This window comes from Salvelinus fontinalis, chromosome 2 (genome assembly GCF_029448725.1).
Source record: "Salvelinus fontinalis isolate EN_2023a chromosome 2, ASM2944872v1, whole genome shotgun sequence".
Taxonomy (NCBI): domain Eukaryota; kingdom Metazoa; phylum Chordata; class Actinopteri; order Salmoniformes; family Salmonidae; genus Salvelinus; species Salvelinus fontinalis.
Genome location: NC_074666.1, coordinates 64,248,614 through 64,274,043, shown reverse-complemented (window position 1 = coordinate 64,274,043; position 25,430 = coordinate 64,248,614). Strand labels below are relative to the sequence as shown.

At 43.6% G+C, this 25,430-nt stretch overlaps 1 protein-coding gene across 2 annotated transcripts in view; it reads right to left on the bottom strand.

The window, feature by feature from the left end:
* trpm4a (transient receptor potential cation channel, subfamily M, member 4a) overlaps positions 1-18,925 on the bottom strand; it is a 56,669-nt gene extending 37,744 nt beyond the window's left edge. For both annotated transcript variants that reach the window (XM_055882239.1, XM_055882243.1), the window contains exons 1-4: positions 18,508-18,925; positions 4,161-4,222; positions 3,779-3,956; positions 421-601 (exon numbers count right to left, since the gene is read on the bottom strand). In XM_055882239.1, the coding sequence (XP_055738214.1) occupies positions 421-601; positions 3,779-3,956; positions 4,161-4,222; positions 18,508-18,579 (493 nt within the window). In that variant the 5' untranslated portion in view covers positions 18,580-18,925. The remainder of the gene's footprint in view (positions 1-420; positions 602-3,778; positions 3,957-4,160; positions 4,223-18,507) is intronic.
* Positions 18,926-25,430: the final 6,505 nt, after the last annotated feature.

Below are 25,430 nucleotides of genomic sequence, written 5' to 3'. Positions count from 1 at the left end.
TGACAGTTTTTTTATCCACGCCCCTACCTTTCTTTTAAGGTATCTGTGACCAACATTTGCATATCTGTATTCCCAGTCATGAGAAATCTGTAGATTAGGGCCTAATTTATTTGAATTGACTAACTTATATGAACTGTAACTCAGTAAAATCTTTGAAAATGTTGTATGTTGCGTTTATAGTTTTGTTTAGTGTATATACTGTATATAATGGTGTGTATAGACAGTATGGACAGTATTTCAATATAAAAAGTGTGTATAGCACTGGTTACTGTATAAAGGATGAGTAAAAACTAGAATACAGTATATACATAGAAAGTGGGTAAAATAATATGTAAACATTAAAGTGACTGGTGTTCAATGACTATGTTAACAGGGCTGCGGTCTCTAAGGTGCAGAGCACCATGTCTATGTGTGTCTCACCTGTGCTCTGTGCTGCCCTGACCAGCCCCTGTCTCAGCACCTCCCTGACCCAGGTCTTGACTTTCTCGCACCCCTCACCCCCCACCACAGAAACCACCAGGTTGGGGGAGGGTACCCCCCAATGGGCTGTCATCAGGGTGTATACCATCTGAGGGGTGGTGTCGCACGACAGGCGCAGGAACTGACCAATAGGAAGAGAGAAGAATGGATGAGGTGGAGGAGGGGACAATGAGTATCGCAATAAACTGAGGATTATCAAGAAGCTGTGGTGAATTGGTGAGGCTACATAAAGTAATTGCTAATTGGTTCATCTGCCTATGACGTAGTTCATCAGTGGCAGAGAGATATCGGTACAGGTGAGAACATTCCGTCTGACTGATGTGAGGGCTGGCAGCACTGCTAGAACACGGACTCCTCTACCATTGTTCCATAGAATGCCAGACAGACGTTCTGCTGTGAAAAATGAATAAATATGACAGCCTCATACCTCACCTCTGCAATGTCAAAGCTCTCTCATTGTCTATATGAAAGACACTTCACTAGCAACTGGTGGAGCAACAAGGCCCGACGTAAACGAGCAAGAGGTTGAAATGAAATACGTTCACATTGTTGTCATTTAGTGTCAATGAATGCTTGAGTGACATATTAGTTTCATAACTTATAGCATCTTATAACATCATGAAATTAGGTAAGTAAGTAAGCCTTGGCCAATTATGCTTTGTCTGAGCCAGAATGGCCCATAGGACAGGAGCCTCCTGTTTCCTGAGCTTGCTCAGGAATGGCAGCAGGCAGGTGTGAGTGCATCTGCACGCACAGTGAGGCGAAGACTTTTGGAGGATGGCCTGGTGTCAAGAAGAGCAGCAAAGAAGCCACTTCTCTCCAGGAAAAACATCAGGGACAGACTGATATTCTGCAAAAGGTACAGGGATTGGACTGCTGAGGACTGGGGTAAAGTCATTTCTCTGATGAATCCCCTTTCCGATTGTTTGGGGCATCCGGAAAAAAGCTTGTCTGGAGAAGACAAGGTGAACGCTACCTTCAGTCCTGTGTCATGCCAACAGTAAAGCATCCTGAGACCATTCATGTGTGGGGTTGCTTCTCAGCCAAGGGAGTGGGCTCACTCACAATTTTGCCTAAGAACACAGCCATGAATAAAGAATGGTACCAACACATCCTCCGAGAGAAACTTCTCCCAACCATGCAGGAACAGTTTGGTGACGAACAATGGCTTTTCCAGCATGATAGAGCACCTTGCCATAAGGCAAAAGTAATAACTAAGTGGCTCGGGGAACAAAACATCGATATTTTGGGTTCATGGCCAGGAAACTCCCCAGACCTTAATCCCATTGAGAACTTGTGGTCAATCCTCAAGAGGCGGGTGGACAGGAACAGTTTGGTGACGAACAATGCCTTTTCCAGCATGATGGAGCACCTTGCCATAAGGCAAAAGTAATAACTAAGTGGCTCGGGGAACAAAACATTGATATTTTGGGTTCATGGCCAGGAAACTCCCCAGACCTTAATCCCATTGAGAACTTGTGGTAAATCCTCAAGAGGCGGGTGGACAAACAAAACCCCACAAATTCTGACAAACTCCAAGCATTGATTATGCAAGAATGGGCTGCCATCAGTCAGGATGTGGCCCAGAAGTTAATTGATGCCAGGGCGGATTGCAGAGGTCTTGAAAAAGAAGGGTCAACACTGCAAATATGGACTCTTTGCATCAACTTCATGTTATTGTCAATAAAATTCTCAAAACCTTTGGCCACGACTGTATAATATCGAGCACACAGCCATGCAATCTCCAAAAATTGTCAATAGAATGGCCTTACTGAAGAGCTCAGTTACTTTCAACGAGGGACCGTCATAGGATGCCACCTTTCCAACAAGTCAGTTTGTCAAATGTATGCCCTGCTGGAGCTGCCCTAGTCAGCTGTAAGCGCTGATATTGGGAGGTGGAAATGTCTAGGAGCAACACCGGAACAGCCGTGAAGTGGTAGGCCACACGAGCTCACAGAACGGGACCACCGAGTGCTGAAGCACATAAAAATAGTCTGTCCTCGGTTGCATCACTCAATACCGAGTTCCAAATTGCCTCTGGAAGCAGCGTCAGCACAAGAACTGTTCGTTGGGAGATTAATGAAATGGGTTTCCATGGCTGAGCAGCCGCACACAAGCCTATGATCTCTATGCACAATGCCAAGTGTCAGCTGGAGTGGTGTAAAGCTCGCCGCCATTGGACTCTGGAGGGGTGGAAACGCTTTCTCTGGAGTGATGAATCACGCTTCCCCATCTGGAAATCCGACGGACGAATCTGGTTTTGGCGGATGCCAAGAGAACGCTACCTGCCCCAATGCATTATGCCAACTGTAAAGTTTGGGGGGGAGGGAATAATGGTCTGGGGCTTTTTCATTGTTCGGGCTAGGCCCCTTATTTCCAGTGAAGGGACATTTTAACGCAACATCATACAATAGCATTCTAGACGATTCTGTGCTTCCAACTTTGTGGCAACAGTTTGGGGAAGGCCCTTTCCTGTTTCAGCATGACAATGCACCCATGCACAAAGCGGGGTCCATATAGAAATGGTTTGTAGAGATCGGTGTGGAAGAACTTGACTGGCCTTCACGGAGCTCTGACCTCAACCCCATCGAACACCTTTGGGATGAATTGGAACGCCGACTGAGAGCCTGGCCTAATCGCCCAACATCAGTGCCCGACCTCACTAGTGCTCTTGTGGCTGAATAGAAGCAAGTCTCCGCAGCAATGTTCCAACATCTAGTGGAAAGCCTTCCCAGAAGAGTGGAGGCTGTTATAGCAACAAAGAGGGGACTAACCCCATGATATTGGAATTAGATGTTTGACGAGAATGTGTCCACATACTCTTGTCATATAGTATAGCTGAGTCACTTAATGGTTATGAGATGACGGGCAGTAAGCCAACTATCTAATTCATTAATCACCCACCCTCCCGCCACTGACAGAGCAGTGTGTGTGTCCTAGTGTTATTTATACTTTAGTAATACCCTGGGCTGATTGATTGAGCGCTGGACCAACTGAGCAAACATACACTATCCTCTATCAGGTCATCAACCTGGGACAGAGACCAATCCCATGTACAGTACCAGTCAAAGGTTTGGACACACCTACTCATTCAAGTGTTTTCTTTATTTTGACAATTTTCATGTAGTAAATCATGTAGTAACCAAAAGAGTGTTAAACAAATCTAAATACATTTTAGATTTTAGATTCTTCAAAGTAGCCACTCTTTGCCTTGACTAGTTCTGTATGTCTTAGCATGTGTATTTCTTAGCATGCCCGTGCATGAGTGTATGCACACAGTTGAGTGTGTGTTACCCACATGGCTGTGTCTCCTGCCAGCCTCTGCGAACTCCAACTCTCCGAAGGCGTCAGTGGGGTACTCTGAGGAGTGCTGAGAGCTATCCCACTGGCTGACGATGGCTGCCCCGAAATAGTCTCCCGTAGCAATGGAGCCGTGTGTTTCACGCACACCCCCGCACTGGCACAGCGCCCCATTGCTGACAGGGGCAGAGAGAGACAAAGACACACATGAATACGCACACACACACACACACACACACACACACACACACACACACACACACACACACACACACACACACACACACACACACACAGCCAGTCATTACAGTGAACAGACAATTCACAAAATCAAAAACACAGACCACAGACACACACGGCGACCCAGAGAGAGGCTGTACCTAAAACAGTCCTCTATGAATGTGGTGCACACTCTCTTCTTGATGATCTTGGGGATCCAACTCTGTGAGGGAAAGACATTGGGTAACTGTTAGTCGCTGTTACCTAACAAGCTACAGATGTTGAATTTTATGCTAAACTGAGAAAATACTCATATCAAAAGTAATGTGAGCATTGCATTGTGAAAGGACATTATTTTATTTGAACATTTATTGCAATGTGAAACATGTATTTCTAGATGAAACTGTTTAAATTGGGTGAAAAGGTGACTGTATGATTTTGTGTGTTAATGTGCTTAGAGTTTTTAAACACATTTTTGATGATCTCTTTTGAGTTTTGTTCTAAGAGTTGTGAAAATGTACCCGTATGTTACTTGTGAAAATTGCACCAAAGCGATAAAAAAATGTAACAAAGGGAAGCAGAGCCGAGAGCTGCCCAGTGACACGAGCCTACCAGACGAGCTAAATAACTTCCATGCTCGCTTCGAGGCAAGTAACACTGACAAATGTCAGGAATTGTGAAAAACGGAGTTTAAATGTATTTGGCTAAGGTGTATGTAAACTTCTGACTTCAACTGTATATGTTGGATCAATGGTTGTGTGGTGAAAGATGTCTACAAACAAAATGAATGCACAATGAAAGGTTTTGAATGCAAGACTGAATGCATTACCAGTTTAAAGTTTTGTTTAGAAAATTCCCCACATACTTGTGAAAATAGTGTAACAGGGTTATATTGGTGATTCCCCTTGCCACTTTATTGTTAAGCCAATGGGTTTTTGGTTTTAGTTTTGTCTTGCCTTCACCTACTCAACATGGCATCTTATTGGCTGGTTTGCGTAGCTTGCTTATGAGGGAGGATGTTTCAGTTAGAATCGTCCCAGTGAACAAGCACCAAACCAGCGGTAAATTGTTGGTTGCAAAGCACTGTACTCAAAAGTGATTTGTATAATCCCAAGTGATGATTTAAATGTACAATTTATATCAATTTGTTTGTAAAGGTTATTCGAACATCACACGTAAGATGCAGCGTTTTTTGGTGAATATTTGTTGTGCATTTTGTTGTAGAGAATTCCCGCTAATACTAGCTAGCAACTTACTGTTTCTGGTTTTGTACAGTGCGTGAGTGCAGAGTTGGACACAACGCAAGAAGAGTACTGTTACAATAGCACCAAAAGGGATTTAAAAAACTGCAGTAAATGTGGGGAATACCTAAGTAGTGTATGTGTAGACTGAACACACGTTATTGTGCGCGGGCTGCTAGGGATTTTGGGTCATCTGAGGACTTTAACTGAGTGCACAAAACATTAGGAACATTTTCCTAATATTGAGTTGCATCCCCTTTTGCCCTCAATTTGTCGAGGCATGGACTCTGGAAGGTGGTGAAAGTGTTCCACAAGGATGCTGGCCCATGTTGACTCCAATGCTTCCCACAGTTGTGTCAATTTGGCTGGATGTCCTTTGGGTGGTGGACCATTCTTGATACACACGAGAAACTGTTGAGTGTGAAAAACCCTGCAGTTCTTGACACAATCAAACTGGTGTGCCTGGCACCTACTGCCATACCGCGTTCAAAGGTGCTTGAATCTTCTGTCTTGCCCATTCATCTTCTGAATGGCACACATACACAATAAATGTCTCAATTGTCTCAATATTTTAAAATCCTTCTTTAACCTGTCTCCTCCCCTTTATCTACACTGACTGAAGTGGATTTAACAAGTGACATCAATAAGGGATCATAGCTTTCACCTGGATTCACCTGGTCAGTCTGTCATGGAAAAAGCAGGTGTTCCTAATGTTTTGTACACTCAGTAACAGCGCACTGATGTCAGAGATCATAAGATACAGAGGTAGAAAGAGGAAGAAAGGGGGTAGAGATGTTAAAATATCAATTTTGGTCAAGTTGCGTTGTTTCCCCCATACAGCTGTGCAGGTCGAGTGTGTCCCTATTGTACAAGACACATCCTGCGCAGTACAGCTTGTAGAAGAAACGGCTCGCATAAAATGGAATATAACGTTGCGGATTAAGTTCAGAATGGCACAATTTAATGTGTACAACATCTAAAGACCTACATCACTATACTCAGACCATTTCTGTTTCTAGAAGGACGTATTTGGGTGTTTTTGGAGCATGTATTTTGCGTGCCCTGATACTGCACAACGAGCAATGAGAAAGTGAATTGCGGCGACGGTAAGTTTCTCAAAAGCAAGTGTCGTGGACATTTTTTGTGTCCTCTGTGTCTCTGCAAATGCGTGACTACATGTAGTGTGTTGTTTCCTGATTATTGTGTTAGGATGTTCTGTGACTGCTCTCAGGGAGAGGACTGATAGAAGAACAGAATGAAGGGAACATATAGTTACTTTGGCCCAACGCCTAGAAACTATGTGTGCAAGATCATGATCAGCCTATTGCGCCCTGAGAGCAGAGACTCCTAGTTTGGGCATGAGTATAAAGACTGCTGAAGGGGAGCACCCCCTCAGAGGTTCTGACAGACTTGTACTTTGAGAATTAAGTTGGTTGTAACCTCTCTGGCCGTGATAATAAAGATATGCTAATTTAACTTTGACTTGGAGTCCTTAGTGGTAACTTCCACCACATAAGCCAAATCACACAAAAAGTGTCTGGACCCTTCTATAACATGTAATTTACATCAAAACAAGAGTTTTACTTCAGAAATAGAAAAATTCTCCTTTAACACCAGAGTCCTAAACTGTCCTAGCGACACGAGGGAATAAAGATGCAAGGAATTTTGCAGGTTATTCCAAACAAGAGGGGGGAGGGCATTAAAACTAAAGGAGGATTTTACCAAAATTGGTCAAGACAAGAGGGACCTCCATTATTTTACTCAGACGAAACAAATTAAGAGGACATCTTGTTTATGACACATCTAACACCAATGGCAAAATATCGCCCTGCTGCAATCCGTCAACTATTTATTCGAACAGGTTTGATTTGGCCGTCTTTTGACATCTGAAAATAGGCCGTTAACCAATATAAATTGTTATTCGCGCACGGCCACTGACAGGTCTGTGGGTTCGTTGTGTCAATGACTTCATGCATTTTTCACTGCCCGTTTTTTACGTTTGCAATGCATCAGTGCAGCAATGTATCAACTTAGCCAATGTGATCACATCACACCAGAGCTACACGTTGCTCTCGCCATTCAAACTTCTCCGCTAGTTCATTGCCACAGTTGTAGTCTATTTCTTAGCCTTTCAGCAAGCAAGAGGACCGATTGATGCTTCTCTCCCTGAATAGGCCTAGGCATATTATTTTTGTTTTAATTGCTCAAAATAAGTTTAAAACTACACTGAACAAAAATATAAAGACAACATGTAAAGTGTTTCATGAGCTGAAATAAATGATCCCAGGCATTTTTCATATGCAAAAAAAGCTTATTTCTCTCACATTTAGTTTACATTCATGTTACTGAGCATTTCTCCTTCGCCAAGATCATCTATCCACCTGACAGGTGTGGCATATCAAGAAGCTGATTAAACGGTATGATCATTACGCAGGTGCAACTTGTGCTGGGGGCAATAAAAGGCCACCATAAAATGTGGAGTTTTGTCACACAACACAATGCCACAGATTTCTGAAGTTTTGAGGGAGCGTGCAATTGGCATGCTGACTGCAGGAATAGCCACCGGAGCTGTTGAAATATAATTAAATGTTCATTTCTCTACCATAAGCCGCCTCCAACGTTGTTTTAGAAAATTTGGCAGTACGTCCAACCGGCCTCACATCCGTACACCAGTGGTAATCATGCCAGTCCAGAACCTGTAGGATCGTCTGAGGGCAGCCGCCCGGACAGCTGATGAAACTGGGTTTGCACAACCAAACAATTTCTGCACAAACTGTGATAAACCATCTCAGGGAAGCTTATCTGCGTGCTCGTCGTCTTCACCAGGGTCTTAACCTGACTGCAGTTCGGTGTCACAACCAACTTCAGTGGGCAAATTCTCACCTTCGATGGCCACTGGCATGCTGGAGAAGTGAGCTCTTCACGAATGAATCCCAGTTGCAACTGTAATGGGCAGATGGCAGACAGTGTGAATGGCGTGTGGGTGAGCAGAGTTACCCATGGTGGGAGTGGGGTTATGATATTTGCAGGCATAAACTACGGACCACGAACACAATTGCGTTTTATCAATGGCAATTTGAATGCACAGAGATACCGTGCCGAGATCCTGAGGCTCATTGTCGCGACATTCACCCGCCGCCATAACCTCATCTGGGCTCCCGAGTGGCGCAGCGGTCTAAGGCACTGCATCTCAGTGCTAGAGGTGTCACTACAGACCCTGGTTCGATTCCAGGCTGTATCACAACCGGCTGTGATTGGGAGTCCCATAGGGCGGTGCACAATTGGCCCAGCATCGTCCGGGTTAGGGTTTGGCCGGGGTAGGCTGTCATTGTAAATAAGAATTTGTTCTTAACTGACTTGCCTAGTTAAATAAAGGTTAAATAAAAAGTTTCAGCATGATAATGCATGTCGCAAGAATCTGTACACAATTCCTGGAAGCTGAAAATGTCACAGTTCCTCCATGGCCTGCATACTCACCAGACCACATCACTGGGGCCAAGCTTCCTGCCATCCAGGACCTCTATACCGGGCGGTGTCAGAGGAAGGCCCTAAAAATTGTCAAAGACTTCAGCCACCGTAGTCACCGTAGTTATCTCTGCTACCGCACGGCAAGCGGTACCGGGGTGCCAAGTCTAGGTCCAAGAGGCTTCTTAACAGCTTCTACCCCCAAGCCATAAGACTCCTGCAAATCTAATCAAATGGCTACCCAGACTATTTGCATTGTCCCCCCCCCCCCCCTTTTACACTGCTGATACTCTCTGTTGTTATTATCTATGCAGAGTCACTTTAATAACTCTACCTAAACTCAGCAAAAAAATAAACGTCATCTCACTGTCAACTGCGTTTATTTTCAGCAAACTTAACATGTGTAAATATTTGTAGGAATATAACAAGATTCAACAACTGAGACATAAACTGAACAAGTTCCACAGACATGTGACTAACAGAAATTTAATATTGTGTCCCTGAACAAAGGGGGGGTCAAAATCAAAAGTAACAGTCAGTATCTCCAGAGTACAGGCCTCGGTGTAACGCTCATTCCTTCGACGATAAACGCGAATCTGACCATCACCCCTGGTGAGACAAAACCGCGACTCGTCAGTGAAGTGCAATCTCAGCCTATTGCAGACTGTCTGAGCACTGATGGAGAGATTGTGCATTCCTGTTGTAACTCGGGCAGTTGTTGTTGCCATCCTGTACCTGTCCCGCAGGTGTGATGTTCAGATGTACCGATCCTGTGCAGGTGTTGTTACACATGGTCTGCCACTGCGAGGATGATCAGCGTTCCATTCTGTCTCACTGTAGCACTGTCTTAGGCGTCTCACAGTACGGACATTGCAATTTATTGCCCTGGCCACATCTGCAGTCCTCATTCCTCCTTGCAGCATGACTAAGGCATGTTCACGCAGATGAGCAGGGACCCTGGGGATCTATCTTGTGGTGTTTTTCAGAGTCAGTAGAAAGGTCTCTTTAGTGTCCTAAGATTTCATAACTGTGACCTTAACTGTGACCTTAAGCCAAATTTCTTCAGCCTCCTGAAGTTGAAGAGGCGCTGTTGCGCTGTCATTTAGTTCAGTTACCTTTGCCTTCTTAAGTACAGGAATAATGGTGGCCATCTTGAAGCATATGGGGACAGCAGACTGGGATAGGGCGAGATTGAATATGTCCGTAAACACACCAGCCAGCTGGTCTGCGCATGCTTTGAGGATGCAGCTAGGGATGTCGTCTGAGCCGGCAGCCTTGCGAGGGCTAACACATTTAAATGTCTTACTCACGTTGGCCACGGAGAAGGAGAGCCCACAGTCCTTGGTAGCGGGCCGCGTCGGTGTCACTGTATTATCCTCAAAGCGGGCAAAGAAGGTGTTTAGTTTGTCTGGAAGCGTCCATGACGTAGCTGGTATTCTTTTTGTAGTCCGTGATTGTCTGTAGACCCTGCCACAGACGTCTTGTGTCTGAGCCGTTGAATTGTGACTCCACTTTGTCTCTATACTGACATTTCACTTGTTTGATTGCCTTGCGGAGGGAATAACTACACTGTTTGTATTTGGCCATAATCCCAATCACCTTTCCATGGTTAAATGCGGTGGTTCGCGCTTTCAGTTTTGCGTGTGTGATGCCATTCCATCCACGGTTTCTGGTTAGGGTAGGTTTTAATGGTCACAGTGGATACAACATCTCCTATGCACTTCCTTATAATCTCACTCACCTAATCAGCGTATACGTTGATATTATTCTCCGAGGTTACCCGGAACATGTCCCAGTCCGCATGATCAAAACAATCTTGAAGGTTGGATTCCGATTGTTCAGACCAGCGTTGAACTCTGGAGCAGTGGAAACACGTTCTCTGGAGTGATAAATCATGCAGTCCGACGGCACGAATCTGGATTTGGTGGATGCCAGGAGAAAGCTACCTGCCCCAATGCATAGCGCCAACTGTAAAGTTTGGTGGAGGAGGAATAATGGTCTGGGGCTGTTTTTCATGGTTCGGGCTAGGCCCCTTATTTCCATGAAGGGAAATCTTAACGCTACAGCATACAATTACATTCTAGATGATTCTGTGCTGCCAACTTTGTGGCAACAGTTTAATGAAGGCCCTTTCCTGTTTCAGCATGACAATGCACCTGTGCACAAAGCGAGGTCCACACACACTCTCTCTCTCTCCATGCAAATATTGAGCCAGTCCACTCAAGCACCACTATTCAACAGAGTACATTAGAGATGGAGACAGGAAAGGCAAATGAGAGGACAAGCTAAAAGGTGGCACAAGACAAGTGTAATACCTTCTCTTTCACTGTCTTTCTATTTGCTCTCTTGAACGGACTCTTCTACAGCCTTCAATTTTCTTTCCTTTGTTTATTTTTCTCGGCTCAATGGCAGTTGTGCATATTGCATACAGATATAGGATCTTAATTTGAGCCAGTTTCCGACAGCAGGAAAATAATCCTGAGACAGGATTATTCACAACAGGAAATGTGAAATATTATGTGGATTATAATTAATGGACATTTTTGTAGGGGTTGATAAAAACAATTATAAGGGAAAATCAAGTCTGACATTTCAAAGTGGTATTTACAAACTTTTAAAACCTTTTTAAGCCTTTCTAAACCTTTTTAAACCTTGAATACACTGCAAATTGTATATTTCCTGCATTGCATGAAAGTTATCCGGCAACAGAGTGATCAAATTAAGATCCTACCACTGTACCAGCATGTGGGCTATCATGCCTCATCCTTTTTGACAGACTATGGTATTATTTTAATTCTTAAATTTAGTTTGTTAGAGGCTTCCATACTTTTATATGTCAAGAGGGCAGAGGAGCCTACAAGTCATGTTTTTTTGCCACTTTGTTTGTCGGACAGTTCCAACTGCTGTGCAGCTTAAATGAGTTGTGTGTCCTACCCCTCTTGTCCTGTCAGTTCATGCCTGAGAAAGATGGTCTAGCCTGCTCTGGCGGCATGTCATAGGAGCGGTCTGTTTTTACAACAACACTGATGGTCATTCTCCCGCCATTGCCACTCAGAAAATAGTTCAACATCGACACAAAAATACAATAAAGTCATACAAAATCTGATTTAAGAACATAACAGTAGGCCTGTACCTAGGGCTAGGCCTGTAGGCATTTACCTAGCAGAAGACTACACAGATGGTCTGTAAGTAACTGTCACAACGATTGATAATTCACCAAATAAATAAAACAAACAAGTAGGCTAAGTTACAACAAGTTTACAACAGAGAACTGGACATAAATGTTCTTGCAATGTCCCATGAAATATGTCTAGAACATTAACATTGGATATTCTGAGAACATGGTTACTATGTTCTGGGTAAGTTTGGTTTGACATTAAGGGAATGTTATCCTAATTCTAACAAGGCCCACATCCCTATCATTTGCATGAAGAAGAGACAGAGATATCGGGGACGTAGGTCGGGGTGCCTTATAAGGATCCGACGATGAGTGGGTAATCCGCCTCTACCATCAGTCCTATTAGCCAACATGCAATCATTGGATAATAAAATGGATGAGCTCCGATCAAGACTATCCTATCAGCAGGACATTAAAAACTGTAATCTCTTATGTTTCACTGAGTCGTGGCTGAACGACGACATGGATAAAATACAGCTGGCTGGGTTTTTGGTGCATCGGCAAGATAGAACAGCTGTCTATAAGACAAAGGGTGGTGGTCTGTATATATTTGTAAATAACAGCTGGTGCACGAAATCTAATATTAGGGAAGTCTCAAGGTTTTGCTCGCCTGAGGTAGAGTATCTCATGATACGCTGTAGACCACACTATTTACCAAGAGAGTTATTCGTAGCTGTCTATTTACCACCATAAACCGATGCTGGCACTAAGACCGCACTCAACGAGCTGTATAAGGCCATAAGCAAACAAGAAACTGTTCATCCAGAAGTGGCGCTCCTTGTTGCCGGGGATTTTAATTCAGGCAAGCTGAAATCAGTTTTACCAAAATTCTACTAGCATGGTATAAGTGCAAGCCAGAGGAAAAAAAACTCTAGACCACCTTTACTCCACACACAGAAAAGCGTACAAAGCTCTCCCTCGCCCTCCATTTGGCTGAAAATATCTCTATCCTCCTGATTCTTGCATACAAGCGAAAACTAAAGCGGGAAGTACCAGTGACTCACTCAATACGGAATTGGTCAGACGACGCAGATACTAAGCTATAGGACTGTTTTGCAAAAAAAAAATGGAATATGTTCACGGGATTCCTCCGATGACATTGAGGAGTACACCACATCAGTCACTGGCTTCATCAATAAGTACATTGATGCATCCCAACAGGGAACGTACGTTCAGTTGAAGTCGGAAGTTTACATACACCTTAGCCAAATACATTTAAACTCAGTTTTTCACAATTCCTGACATTTAATCCTAGTAAAGATTCCCTGCCATAGGTCAGATAGGATCACCACTTTATTTTAAGAATGTAAAATGTCAGAATAATAGTAGAGAGAATGATTCTTTTCAGCTTTTATTTCTTTCATCACATTCCCAGTGTGTCAGAAGTTTACATACACTCAATTAGTATTTGGTAGCATTGTCTTTAAATTGTTTAACTTGGGTCACTTTGGAAGTATGCTTGGGGTCATTGCCCATTTGGAAGACCCATTTGCGACCAAGCTTTAACTTCCTGACTGATGTCTTGAGATGTTGCTTCAACATATCCACATAATTTTCCTACCTCATGATGCCATCTATTTTGTGAAGTGCACCAGTCCCTCCTGCAGCAAAGCACCCCCACAACATGATGCTGCCACCCCTGTGCTTCACGGTTGGGATGGTGTTCTTCGGCTTGCAAGCCTCCCCCTTTTTCCTCTAAACATAACAATGGTCATTATGGCCAAACAGTTTTTTTTTTAAATCATCAGACCAGAGGACATTTCTCCAAAAAGTACAATCTTTGTCCCAATTGTGCAGTTGCAAACCGTAGTCTGGCTTTTTTATGGCGGTTTTGGAGCAGTGGCCTCTCCTTGCTGAGCGGCCTTTCAGGTTATGTCGCTATAGGACTCGTTTTACTGTGAATATAGATACTTTTGTACCTGTTTCCTCCAGCATTTGCTGTTGTTCTGGGATTGATTTGCACTTTTCGCACCAAAGTACGTTCATCTCTAGGAGACAGAACACGTCTCCTTCCTGAGCAGTATGACGGCTGCGTGGTCCCATGGTGTTTATATTTGCGTACTATTGTTTGTACAAATGAACGTGGTACCTTCAGGCGTTTGGAAATTGCTCCCAAGGATGAACCAGACTTGTGGAGGTCTACAGTTTTTATTCTGAGGTGGTGGCTGATTTATTTAGATTTTCCCATGATGTCAAGTAAATAGGCACTGAGTTTGAAGGTAGGCCTTGAAATACATCCACAGGTACACCTCCAATTGACTCAAATGATGTCAATTAGCCTATCAGAAGCCTCTAAAGCCATGACAGAATTTTCTGGAATTTTCCAAGCTGTTTAAAGGCACAGTCAATTTAGTGTATGTAAACTTCTGACCCACTGGAATTGTGATACAGTGAATTGTAAGTGAAATAATCTGTCTGTAAACAATTGTTGGAAAAATGACTTGTGTCATGCACAAAGTAGATGTCCTAACCGACTTGCCAAAACTATAGTTTGTTAACAAGAAATTTGTGGAGTGGTTGAAAAACAAGTTTTAATGACTCCAACCTAAGTGCATGTAAACTTCCGACTTCAACTGTACATACCCCCACCAGAAGCCATGGATTACAGGCAACAACCTCACTGAGCTAAAGGGTAGAGCTGCCGCTTTCAAGGAGCGGGACACTAACCTAGACACTTATAAGAAATCCTGCTATGCCCTAGAACAAACCATCAAACAGGCAAAGCGTCAAGACAGGATTAAGATTGAATCATACCACACAGGCTCCGACACTCGTCGGATGTGGCAGGATTTGCAAACTATTACGGACTGCAAAGGGAAGCACAGCCGTGAGCGTGCTGCCCAGTGACACGAGCCTACCAGACGAGCTAAATGACTTTTATGCTCGCTTCGAGGCAAGCAACACTGAAGCATGCATGAGAGCATCAGCTGTTCCGGAAGACTGTGTGATCACGCTCTCTGTAGCCGATGTGAGTAAGACCTTTAAATAGGGCAACATTCACAAGGCCGCAGTTGCAGAGGGATTACCAGAACGTGTACTCCGAGCATGCGCTGACCAACTGGCAAGTGTCTTCACTGACATTTTCAACCTCTCCCTGACCGAGTCTGTAATACCAACATGTTTCAAGCAGACCACCATAGCCCCTGTGCCCAAAAACTCCAAGGTAACCTGCCTAAATGACTAAATGTATCCATGGAATTCTTTGAAACACTGGTCATGGCTCATATCAACACCATTATCCCACAAACCCTAGACCCGCTCCAATTTGCATACCACCCCAACAGATCCAAAGATGATGCAATCTCTATTGCACTCCACACTGCCCTTTCCCAGCTGGACAAAAGGAACACCTATGTGAGAATGATATTCAATGACTACAGCTCAGAGTTCAACACCATAGTGCCCTCAAAGCTCATCACTAAGCTAAAGACCCTGGAACTAAACACCTCCCTCTGCAACTGGATTCTGGACTTCCTGACGTTCGCCCCCAGGTGGTGACGGTAGGTAACAACACACCTGCCACGCTGATCCTCAACACGGGGGCCCCTCAGGGGTGCGTGCTCAGTCCCTTCCTGTACATGCTAATCAATCAATCAATCAAATGTATTTAATAAAGCCCTTCTTACATCAGATGATGTCACAAAGTTCTGTACAGAAACCCAGCCTAAAACCCCAAACAGCAAACAATGCAGGTGTGGAAGCATGGTGGTTAGGAAAAAGTCCCTAGAAAGGCCGGAACCTAGGAAGAAACCTAGAGAGGAACCAGGCTATGAGGGGTGGCCAGTCCTCTTCTGGCTGTGCCGGGTGGAGATTATAACAGAACATGGCCAAGAGGTTCAAATGTTCATAGATGGCTAGCAGGGTCAAATAATAATAATCACAGTTGTTGTAGAGGGTGCAACAGGTCAGCACCTTTAGAAGTAAATGTCAGTTGGCTTTTCATTCATCACATTCAGAGTATCTCTACCGCTCCTGCTGTCTCCAGAGAGTTGAAAACAGCAGGTTTGGGACAAGATTCCATAGCCGCAGGCAGAACAGGGTTCCATAGCCGCAGGCAGAACAGTTGAAACTGGAGCAGCAGCACGACCAGGTGGACTGGGGAGGGGACAGCAAGGAGTCATCAGGCCAGGTAGTCCTGAGGCATGGTCCTAGGGCTCAGGTCCTCCTCCTCCGAGAGAGAGAGAGTTGTGCTTTCATGGCCAAGCACGACTCCAACATCATCATTAAGTTTGCAAGTGATAGGCCTGATCACCGACAACGATGATACAGCCTATAGGGAGGAGGTCAGAGACCTGGCAGTGTGGTGCCAGGATAACAACTTCTCCCTCAAAGTGATCAAGACAAAGGAGATGATTGTGGACTACAGAAAAAGGAGGACCGAGCACACCCCCATTCTCATCAACGGGGCTGTAGTGGAGCAGGTTGAGAGCTTCAAGTTCCTTGGTGTCTACATCACCAAAGAACTATTATGGTCCAAACACACAATCATGGTCCAAACTCCCCCTTAGGAGACTGAAGATATTTGTCATTGGTCCTCAGATCCTCAAAAAGTTCTACAGCTGCACCATCGAGAGCATCCTGACTGGGTACATCACCGCCTGGAATGACAACTGCTCGGCCTCCAACCGCAAGGCACTACAGTGGGGGGTACGTACAGCCCAGTACGTCAATGGGGCCAAGCTTCCTGCCATCCAGGATCTCTATACCAGGCGGTATCAGAGGAAGGCCCTTAAAATTGCCAAAGACTCCAGCCCCCCTAGTCATAGACTGTTCTCTATGCTACCGCATGGCAAGGGGTACCGGAGCGCCAAGTCTAGGTCCAAAAGGCTTCTTATTAACAGCTTCTACCACCAAGCCATAACACTCCTGAACAGCTATTCAAATGGCTACCCAGACTATTTGCATTGTCCCCCGACCACTGATGCTGCTACTCTCTGTTTATTATCTATGCATAGTCACTTTACCTCTACCCCCTTGTACATATTACCTCGACTAACCTGTGCCCCCACACATTGACTCTGTACTGGTACTCCCTGTACATAGCCTCGCTACTGTTATTTTATTGTTGCTCTTTAATTATAAAAAAAAATCACTTCAGTTTATTTTATTAAATACTTTAAGACTTATTTTTCTTAAAACTGCATTGTTGGTTAAGGGCTTGTAAGTAAGCATTTCACTGTAAGGTCTACACCTGTTGTATTCTGCGCATGTGACAAATTACATTTTATTTTATTTTGTTACCCTAACTAATGGAAAACTGGACACTCAAACATCAGGGGGACATTACAGGTAACATTACAAAAATATTATCTTTCCCTAGAATTGTTAGCTGGGTAGTCTGGTTGGAAAGTTTCAAAGTGGGCACACTTTCCTATAGGATATCACTCTTCCAACTAGTCTGTTGTTTTGCATGTTTGTTCTGACAATTGAGGAGCATCCACTTGTTCCATATAGCTGCGTAAACCCACTTGGGTCAAGCTGCCACAGTAGGGTACTGCAATTTTAACCCTAAATGTTTTTGTTTTTATTTGAGTTAACCTTTATTTTATCAGGGAGTCATACTGGGACCAAGGTCTTTTTCACAAATGAGCCCTGAATTATAAAAAATACACACATCAAAATATAAACACAAAATGCAAGCAGAAAGAAAAACACAGTCATAAAACAAACACCTTTATAAGTAATAAGGTCCTCAATCAGCTTTCTATCAGTTGCCCCAGAGGCACCAGGTCATCAAATTTAAGAACATTTTGAAGATTGTTCCACAAATAGGGTGCAAGAAAACTAAAACCTTATTTACCTAAATCAGTAGAAACCAACGGAATTTCCAGAGTTGGCCATCCCTAAGTGGTAACTCGTGTCTAAAGTTTGATGGTAGATGCAGTGGGGCTTTTTTTACGCTACATCAAAGAGGGCCAAACAACTTTCTGGTAGAGAATACTGGTCTCAGGGATGGGCGGTAAGTACCCTAGCGGTTAAGCGTGTTGGGCCAGTAACCGAAAGGTTGCTGGTTTGAATCCCGTAGGTGATAAATCTGTCTATGTCCTTGAGCAAGACACGTAACCCTAATTGCTCTGGATAAGAGCTTCTACTAAAATGAATGCAGTGATGAGTACTAAAATTGCTGCCAGTAACAGTGCGCTATGATAAACTGCATCTAACAGCTTTAATGAAGTGGCAGCTGCGTTCATTAAGATGATGCTTAGGAAAGCCTTTGAATTCCTAGTGAGTGATCAACATTATCGAAAACCTTTGACAGATCAATGACAAGGGCAGCACAATGTTGCATTTTATCCATACAGTGAACCACATCATTAATAACTAAAGATGCAGCAGAGATAGTGGCATGACCTGGTCTAAAACCAGACTGATGTACATGTATAATACATTTCAAAGATAAGAAATGTAATCTGTCGGTATGAATGTTTTTATTGATTTATAAAAGTAACACTATACCGCTAATTTCAGTTAAACATTTAACACATAATCATTTGGTGAATAGCCTACTGTACCATTTACGCGCACGACTTTGGCATGCTCTACCCAAAAAGACACAGGCTTTTAACATGCGCAATTGAGTCATAGCTGAGTAACTCACACGTGTTTATAATAGATGAGCCAAACCTGATCTTTCTCGGATTTTCTTGTTTCCGTTCTCCCTCTGCCTCCTTCACGCTCTTTATCCGTATTCTTCATTACACACTCTATCCCCTCTCTGCTCTTCTCCGGCAAGCGGCTAAAATAATTATCGAATAGGTTCGAAGTCGATACAGAAAACGCTAAAACCCCATTTTGAAGTTTGAGGTTCACTGCTGGATGTGCACTGCAGACAGAGCGATGTAAAACTATTTGGAGTAGCTGCCTCGGGCTGCGCTGCGCTCTGCTCACAACCAGTCACAAGGATCTATCTCAAGAAGTGTACATAGCTCGATGGTGCTGTGAATAGATAGACCTATAGCCGAGCCCACCTGCAAGGAAGATGTACAGTATGTTCGAGGCACGGTGTAGAAATGGTAGGGCCTATGATATAGAACAGGGGAATGGGAGGAAGCCAAAGGGTTAGGCTACTTGTGAAGGGAGGGCATGCAGGAAAGAATGGGCAGTATCCGGGCTCCGGGGCGTTTCGAGTGCATTGCCTCGCGGATTCTGTTTTTCCATCTTTGGAACAACAATCATAAACAAATAAACCTTTGTTTAAAATTGTTTGTGGTGTTCAATCATGGCGCAACAATTTTCTAGGGAAGTCCTGGGATATACCTCGGGACAGTATGTAACAGTGTGTCGCCAACGTCACCCAGCATAAAAGCAACAATTCATGTCATTTTGGGATGTTTGATTGCGTTTTCTCATAGGTCTACTGACAAAGTAACCTAGTTTTGAATGAAATTAGGCTGCCCATCATGTAAAGGCAGCATGAATTGATTCCAGGATCATACATTAATAAATTACAAGGTGTGAATTATTTGGAAGAAGCTTTTAGACCTTTGCCATTTGAATTTGGCCAATTTATTAAACACATATTTAATTATAAGCTAACCTAAATGTATGCATCTGACCAAAAGGGGCGGGGGAGATCAGCTCCATCCCCGAACAGTTAGGCTTATAGGATATTTGAAAACTAATATGCAAACTGTAGTGTTCTGTAGTGCTTAGACCTACATTGGAGAGAGGACACAACTTTTTTCTCACACCAACACATCAATGTTCATTGATTTTAGAAGGGATTTGGCAAACTGTAATCATGAATCGGCATTGAAATTGCAGTAGGCCTCAAACTGGGCACAAGCTGGTTGAATCAACATTGTTTCAATGTCATTTGTCAACTTATTGTGACGTGGAATCTACTTGGAAGTTACACTGGATTTGAAAAAAGTAGTCAAACCTTTGGAATTACTTCCTTTTGAGGGTGGAATTTCAACCAAAGGATTATGCCATTGTTGTAACCAGTGGCGACCCGTCATTCCGGGCAGGTGGGGATTTTGCCTGTTTTGTATGTTATTTTGGAATTGATACGTGTCACATATCATAGCGCCATGATTGGCTCAGTGTTCTGCCACTAATGGGGGACACTACGTCACTGCAAAATCTACTGCGAGAACTCTGAAATTCAAGCCCCTTGGGTGCTGCCATAGATTTACATTAGATGTGCCCATCCAAGAAGGCTCAAAGTCATTGGCCACAGATAAAATGGCATATCACATTATATCTACCGAAGCTTTGATGGGACTGATCATGTCAACATCATACTTTAAAAATATTATCTAGCAAGCTAGACAAGCAGTCATCATCATGAATCAAGTCGACAATCTACTGGCAAATCTTTTTCAATACAGTAGTTGTCATATGAAGATAAATTATCGATCAAACGTATCGGTGCTCACTGTCCATTGGACATAAACATTACACAACAAGTTGGAAATCGCAAATTCAATAATGAGTGGGTTGGAAGGAATCAGTGTCTATCTGCAAGCGTTGCAAAGCAATCACTATTTTGTTTCCCCTTCCTGCTATTCAGTGGAGTGGGTGTGTGGTCCAAGTCTGGGTTAAGGGTCTCTTTTCCAAGCTTAAAAGGATAAACATTCACATAAAAGGTTCCATACATTGGCTATGCAACATTACTTCTGCTGCTTTCAAAACAACTGGAAACTCGGGACTAGGAAATAAATCTCAGACGTCAGTGAGTTCAAGACAACTGGGAACTTGGGGAAAGAATTAGCTCTGACTGGGAAAATATGTTTTGAACAGTCATCCAACTAGGAATTCCAAGTCAGGAATTAGGGCCTCTTCCTAGAGCTTCGACCTGAAGATCACTGACGTCATCAAAGTCTGGCATTCTCTGGATTTATGGTGCTTTCAAGTTTGATGACAAAATTGGACCACAAGAAGAACCGCCGCACCACCTTCCTGTTCAAGTGAGCACAGAACAACAAGGTGAATTCAAAAATGTCTTGCATGTTACTGCATAATGATGTAATATGCCAGGGAGATATGTATACTGTAGCTAAGAAAGTAATACTAAGTGTGTGTTGTGTAGTAGGCCATGTGCCTCACCCTAATCATTTGGTCCCTTTCCCCTTCTTAATTTAGCCTACTGTTCTGACGTGGTGGTGCGCATGTAGCCTATAGCCTGTTTTAGAGAAAAGCAATTATTGAATATTGTAAGAGCTTTCATTGTCTACTTACTGTCACGCCCTGACCGTAGAGAGCTTTTTATGTGTCTATTTTGGTTTGGTCAGGGTGTGATTTGGGTGGGCTTTATATGTTATTTCTTCTATGTTTTTGTATTTCTTTGTTTTGGCCGGGTATGGTTCTCAGTCAGGGACAGCTGTCTATCGTTGTCTCTGATTGGGAACCATACTTAGGTAGCTTTTTCCTACATGGTTTTTGTGGGTAGTTATTTTCTGTTTAGTGTTTTGCACCTTACAGGACTGTTTCGGTTTCGGTTATTCTCTTTGTTATTTTGGTAAAGTGTTCAGTTTCAATAAAAAGCATGAACACTTACCACGCTGCGCTTTGGTTCGATTCCTCTTCTTCAGACGATGAAAACCGTTTATGAACTACCCACCACAAGCGGACCAAGCTGTGTGGTATGGAGGAGCAGAGGGTTCAGGACTCCTGGACATGGGAGGAGATATTGGACGGACAGGGACCCTGGAGACAGGCTGGGGAATATCGCCGCCCGAAAGAAGAACTGGAGGCAGCTAAAGCTGAGAGGCGGTAATATGAGGCAAGGCAGCACAGCAGGCACTAGAGGCAGCCCCCCCCCCCCAAAAAAAAAAATTGGGGGGGGGCACACGGGGTGATTGGCGGAGTCTGGCGATAGACCTGAGCCAACTCCCCGTGCTTACCGGAAGCAGCGTGGTACTGGTCAGGCCCCGTGTTATGCGGTAAAGCGCACGGTGTCTCCAGTGCGCACTCATAGCCCGGAGCGCTATATGCCAGCCCCCCGCAAGTGCCATGCAAGAGTGGGCATGCAGCCAGGGCGGATTGTGCCAGCTCAGCGCGCTTGGTCTCCGGTGCGCCGTTTTGGCCCAGGGTATCCTGCACCGGCTCTGCGTTCTGTGTCTCCGGGGCGCTGGGACGGTTTAGTTCGTCTTATGCCTGCGCTCTGCACGTGCCGGGCTAAAGTGGGCATTGAGCCAAATGGAGAGGTGCAAGTGGTAAGCACCAGATCTCCAGTGCTCCCCCACAGCCCGGTTTGACCTGTGCCTGCACTCTGGAGGGGCCGGGCTAAAGTGTGCATTCAGCCTGGAGGAGTGGTGCCAAGGCTGCGCACCAGGGCTCCCCCACAGCCCGGTTCTGTCGCTGTACATTTCTAAAGTGCTGAACAAATACTGTAGTTATATTGAATATGTGCATCCTAGCTCGCTCATTAATGAACTGTTTCGCTGCCAGACAAGGCTCCTCTGACAGCCTGGTGTAGCGGTGGTAAGGATTCACTCCATGGTGCTGAAAAGAAAGCTCTGCTGTTGAGACAGCTTTAGGTCGGCCCTCACAGTTTGTGGGCACCATTTGTCACCATTAGAGTGCAATTATTGTATTGTTTAGTGTTGTGTAGTGGATTTGCTGGCATGCATCAAAGAATATTGGGGTGAGTTTGCCCTACTAAGATTAAAATGCTAAAATCTCCACTGGTTGTAACACATTTTCAACGTAAACAAACCTTGTATGAAATATGTTGAATTTGTAAATTTGAAGCAATATCAGCTCTTCAAAGTTATATCCACTATCAGAAGAAATAAAACAATAGGCTGGGCAGCACCTCCTACTGGAGAGTTGAATCTAGCTACAGCTATTCATTTGGTCTCCCATCCAAGGTTTTAACCAAGCCCAGCTTTGATACAGTGGGGAGAACAAGTATTTGATACACTGCCGATTTTGCAGGTTTTCCTACTTACAAAGCATGTAGAGGTCTGTAATTTTTATCATAGTTACACTTCAATTGTGAGAGACGGAATCTAAAACAAATATCCAGAAAATCACATTGTATGATTTTTAAGTAATTAATTTGCATTTTATTGCATGACATAAGTATTTGATCACCTACCAACCAGTAAGAATTCCGGCTCTCACAGACCTGTTCGTTTTTCTTTAAGAAGCCCTCCTGTTCTCCACTCATTACCTGTATTAACTGCACCTGTTTGAACTCGTTACCTGTATAAAAGACACCTGTCCACACACGCAATCAAACAGACTCAAACCTCTCCACAATGGCCAAGACCAGAGAGCTGTATAAGGACATCAGGGATAAAATTGTAGACCTGCACAAGGCTAGGATGGACTACAGGACAATAGGCAAGCAGCTTGGTGAGAAGGCAACAACTGTTGGCGCAATTATTAGAAAATGGAAGAAGTTCAAGACGACGGTCAATCACCCTTGGTCTGGGGCTCCATGCAAGATCTCACCTCGTGGGGCATCAATGATCATGAGGAAGGTGAGGGATCAGCCCAGAACTACACGGCAGGACCTGGTCAATGACCTGAAGAGAGCTGGGACCACAGTCTCAAAGAAAACCATTAGTAACACACTACGCCGTCATGGATTAAAATCCTGCAGCGCACGCAAGGTCCCCCTGCTCAAGCCAGCGCATGTCCAGGCCCTTCTGAAGTTTGCCAATGACCATCTGGATGATCCAGAGGAGGAATGGGAGAAGGTCATGTGGTCTGATGTTACAAAAATATAGCTTTTTGGTCTAAACTCAACTCGCCGTGTTTGGAGGAAGAAGAAGGATGAGTACAACCCCAAGAACACCATCTCAACCGTGAAGCATGGAGGTGGAAACATCATTCTTTGGGGATGCTTTTCTGCAAAGGGGACAGGGCGACTGCACCGTATTGAGGGGAGGATGGATGGTGCCATGTATCGCGAGATCTTGGCCAACAACCTCCTTCCCTCAGTAAGAGCATTGAAGATGGGTCGTGGCTGGGTCTTCCAGCATGACAACGACCCAAAACACACAGCCAGCGCAACTAAGGAGTGGCTCCGTAAGAAGCATCTCAAGGTCCTGGAGTGGCCTAGCCAGTCTCCAGACCTGAACCCAATAGAAAATCTTTGGAGGGAGCTGAAAGTCCGTATTGCCCAGCGACAGCCCCCAAACCTGAAGGATCTGGAGAAGGTCTGTATGGAGGAGTGGGCCAAAATCCCTGCTGCAGTGTGTGCAAACCTGGTCAAGAACTACAGGAAATGTATGATCTCTGTAATTGCAAACAAAGGTTTCTATACCAAATATTAAGTTCTGCTTTTCTGATGTATCAAATACTTATTTCATGCAATAAAATGCAAATTAATTACTTAAAAATCAAACAATATGATTTTCTGGATATTTGTTTCAGATTCTGTCTCTCACAGTTGAAGTGTACCTATGATAAAAATTACAGACCTCTACATGCTTTGTAAGTAGGAAAACCTGCAAAATCGGCAGTGTATCAAATACTTGTTCTCCCCACTGTATATGTCACTGACAACTACCAATGTGCTGTCGTGTTAATGATTATTGACAGAGCTCTTAATAACAAAATAGATTCACGGTTGCTATCGCAGTCATTCAAAGAATAGGTTTAACAGACCAAATAAATTGTAACCATAGTTTGTCATACATCATCAATGATAATATTTAGGCCTATATAGCATTTGCAAAGTCATCAACAGCTTTTGTTTCAATTCAACCCAGGGTTCAACTAACAATAAGCAATACATATAGGCCTAGGGTTTTAAGCTTTGGTTGATTTCAAATGTAATCATTAATATGTTGGATTCACTTCTCAAACTCAGCCAAACATCAAAGTTAAAGAATAGGACTACATCAAATTAAACTTAATTTAAAGTGGATATTGAATTGTGTTTGGTTGTCAACGCAACCAAATATCACATTTGAAGAAGATGTATCTTCTGCTTGAAATGTACCATCTGTACCTACTGACTTGTCTGGCTTTAATTACAGTTTGTCTACATATTATTATGCTGGATTCACGTCTCCATCTCAACCAAAAAATCTAAATAGAAGAATAGAACTAAATCAAATCAAACTTTAAATGCAGTTTACATAAAGTTTGAAGCACTATGTACTTTAAATGTAATCTCAACTACAATACAGATCATTTGGTTGTGCTATTAGAGGAAGTCAAATCAAATCAAATGTTATTTGTCACATGCGCCGAATACAACAGGTGTAGATGTTACAGTGAAATGGTAACTTACAAGCCCTTAACCAACAATGCAGTATTAAGAAAAATAAGTGTTAAGTAAAAAGTAGAAAAAGTAAAAAATAACATAATTAAAGAGCAGCAGTAAAATAACAGTAGCGAGGCATATATATAGGGGGTACCGGCACAGAGTCAATGTGCTGGGGGCACAGGTTAGTCGAGGTAATTGAGGTAATATGTACATGTAGGTAGAGTTAAAGTGACTATGCATAGATAATAACCAGAGAGTAGCAGCAGCGTAAAAGAGGGGGTGGGGACAATGAAAATAGTCTGGGTAGCCATTTGATTAGCTAATGTCGTGGTAATTTCCTGTATTACTAAATGAGGAGAGTTTACAAACCACA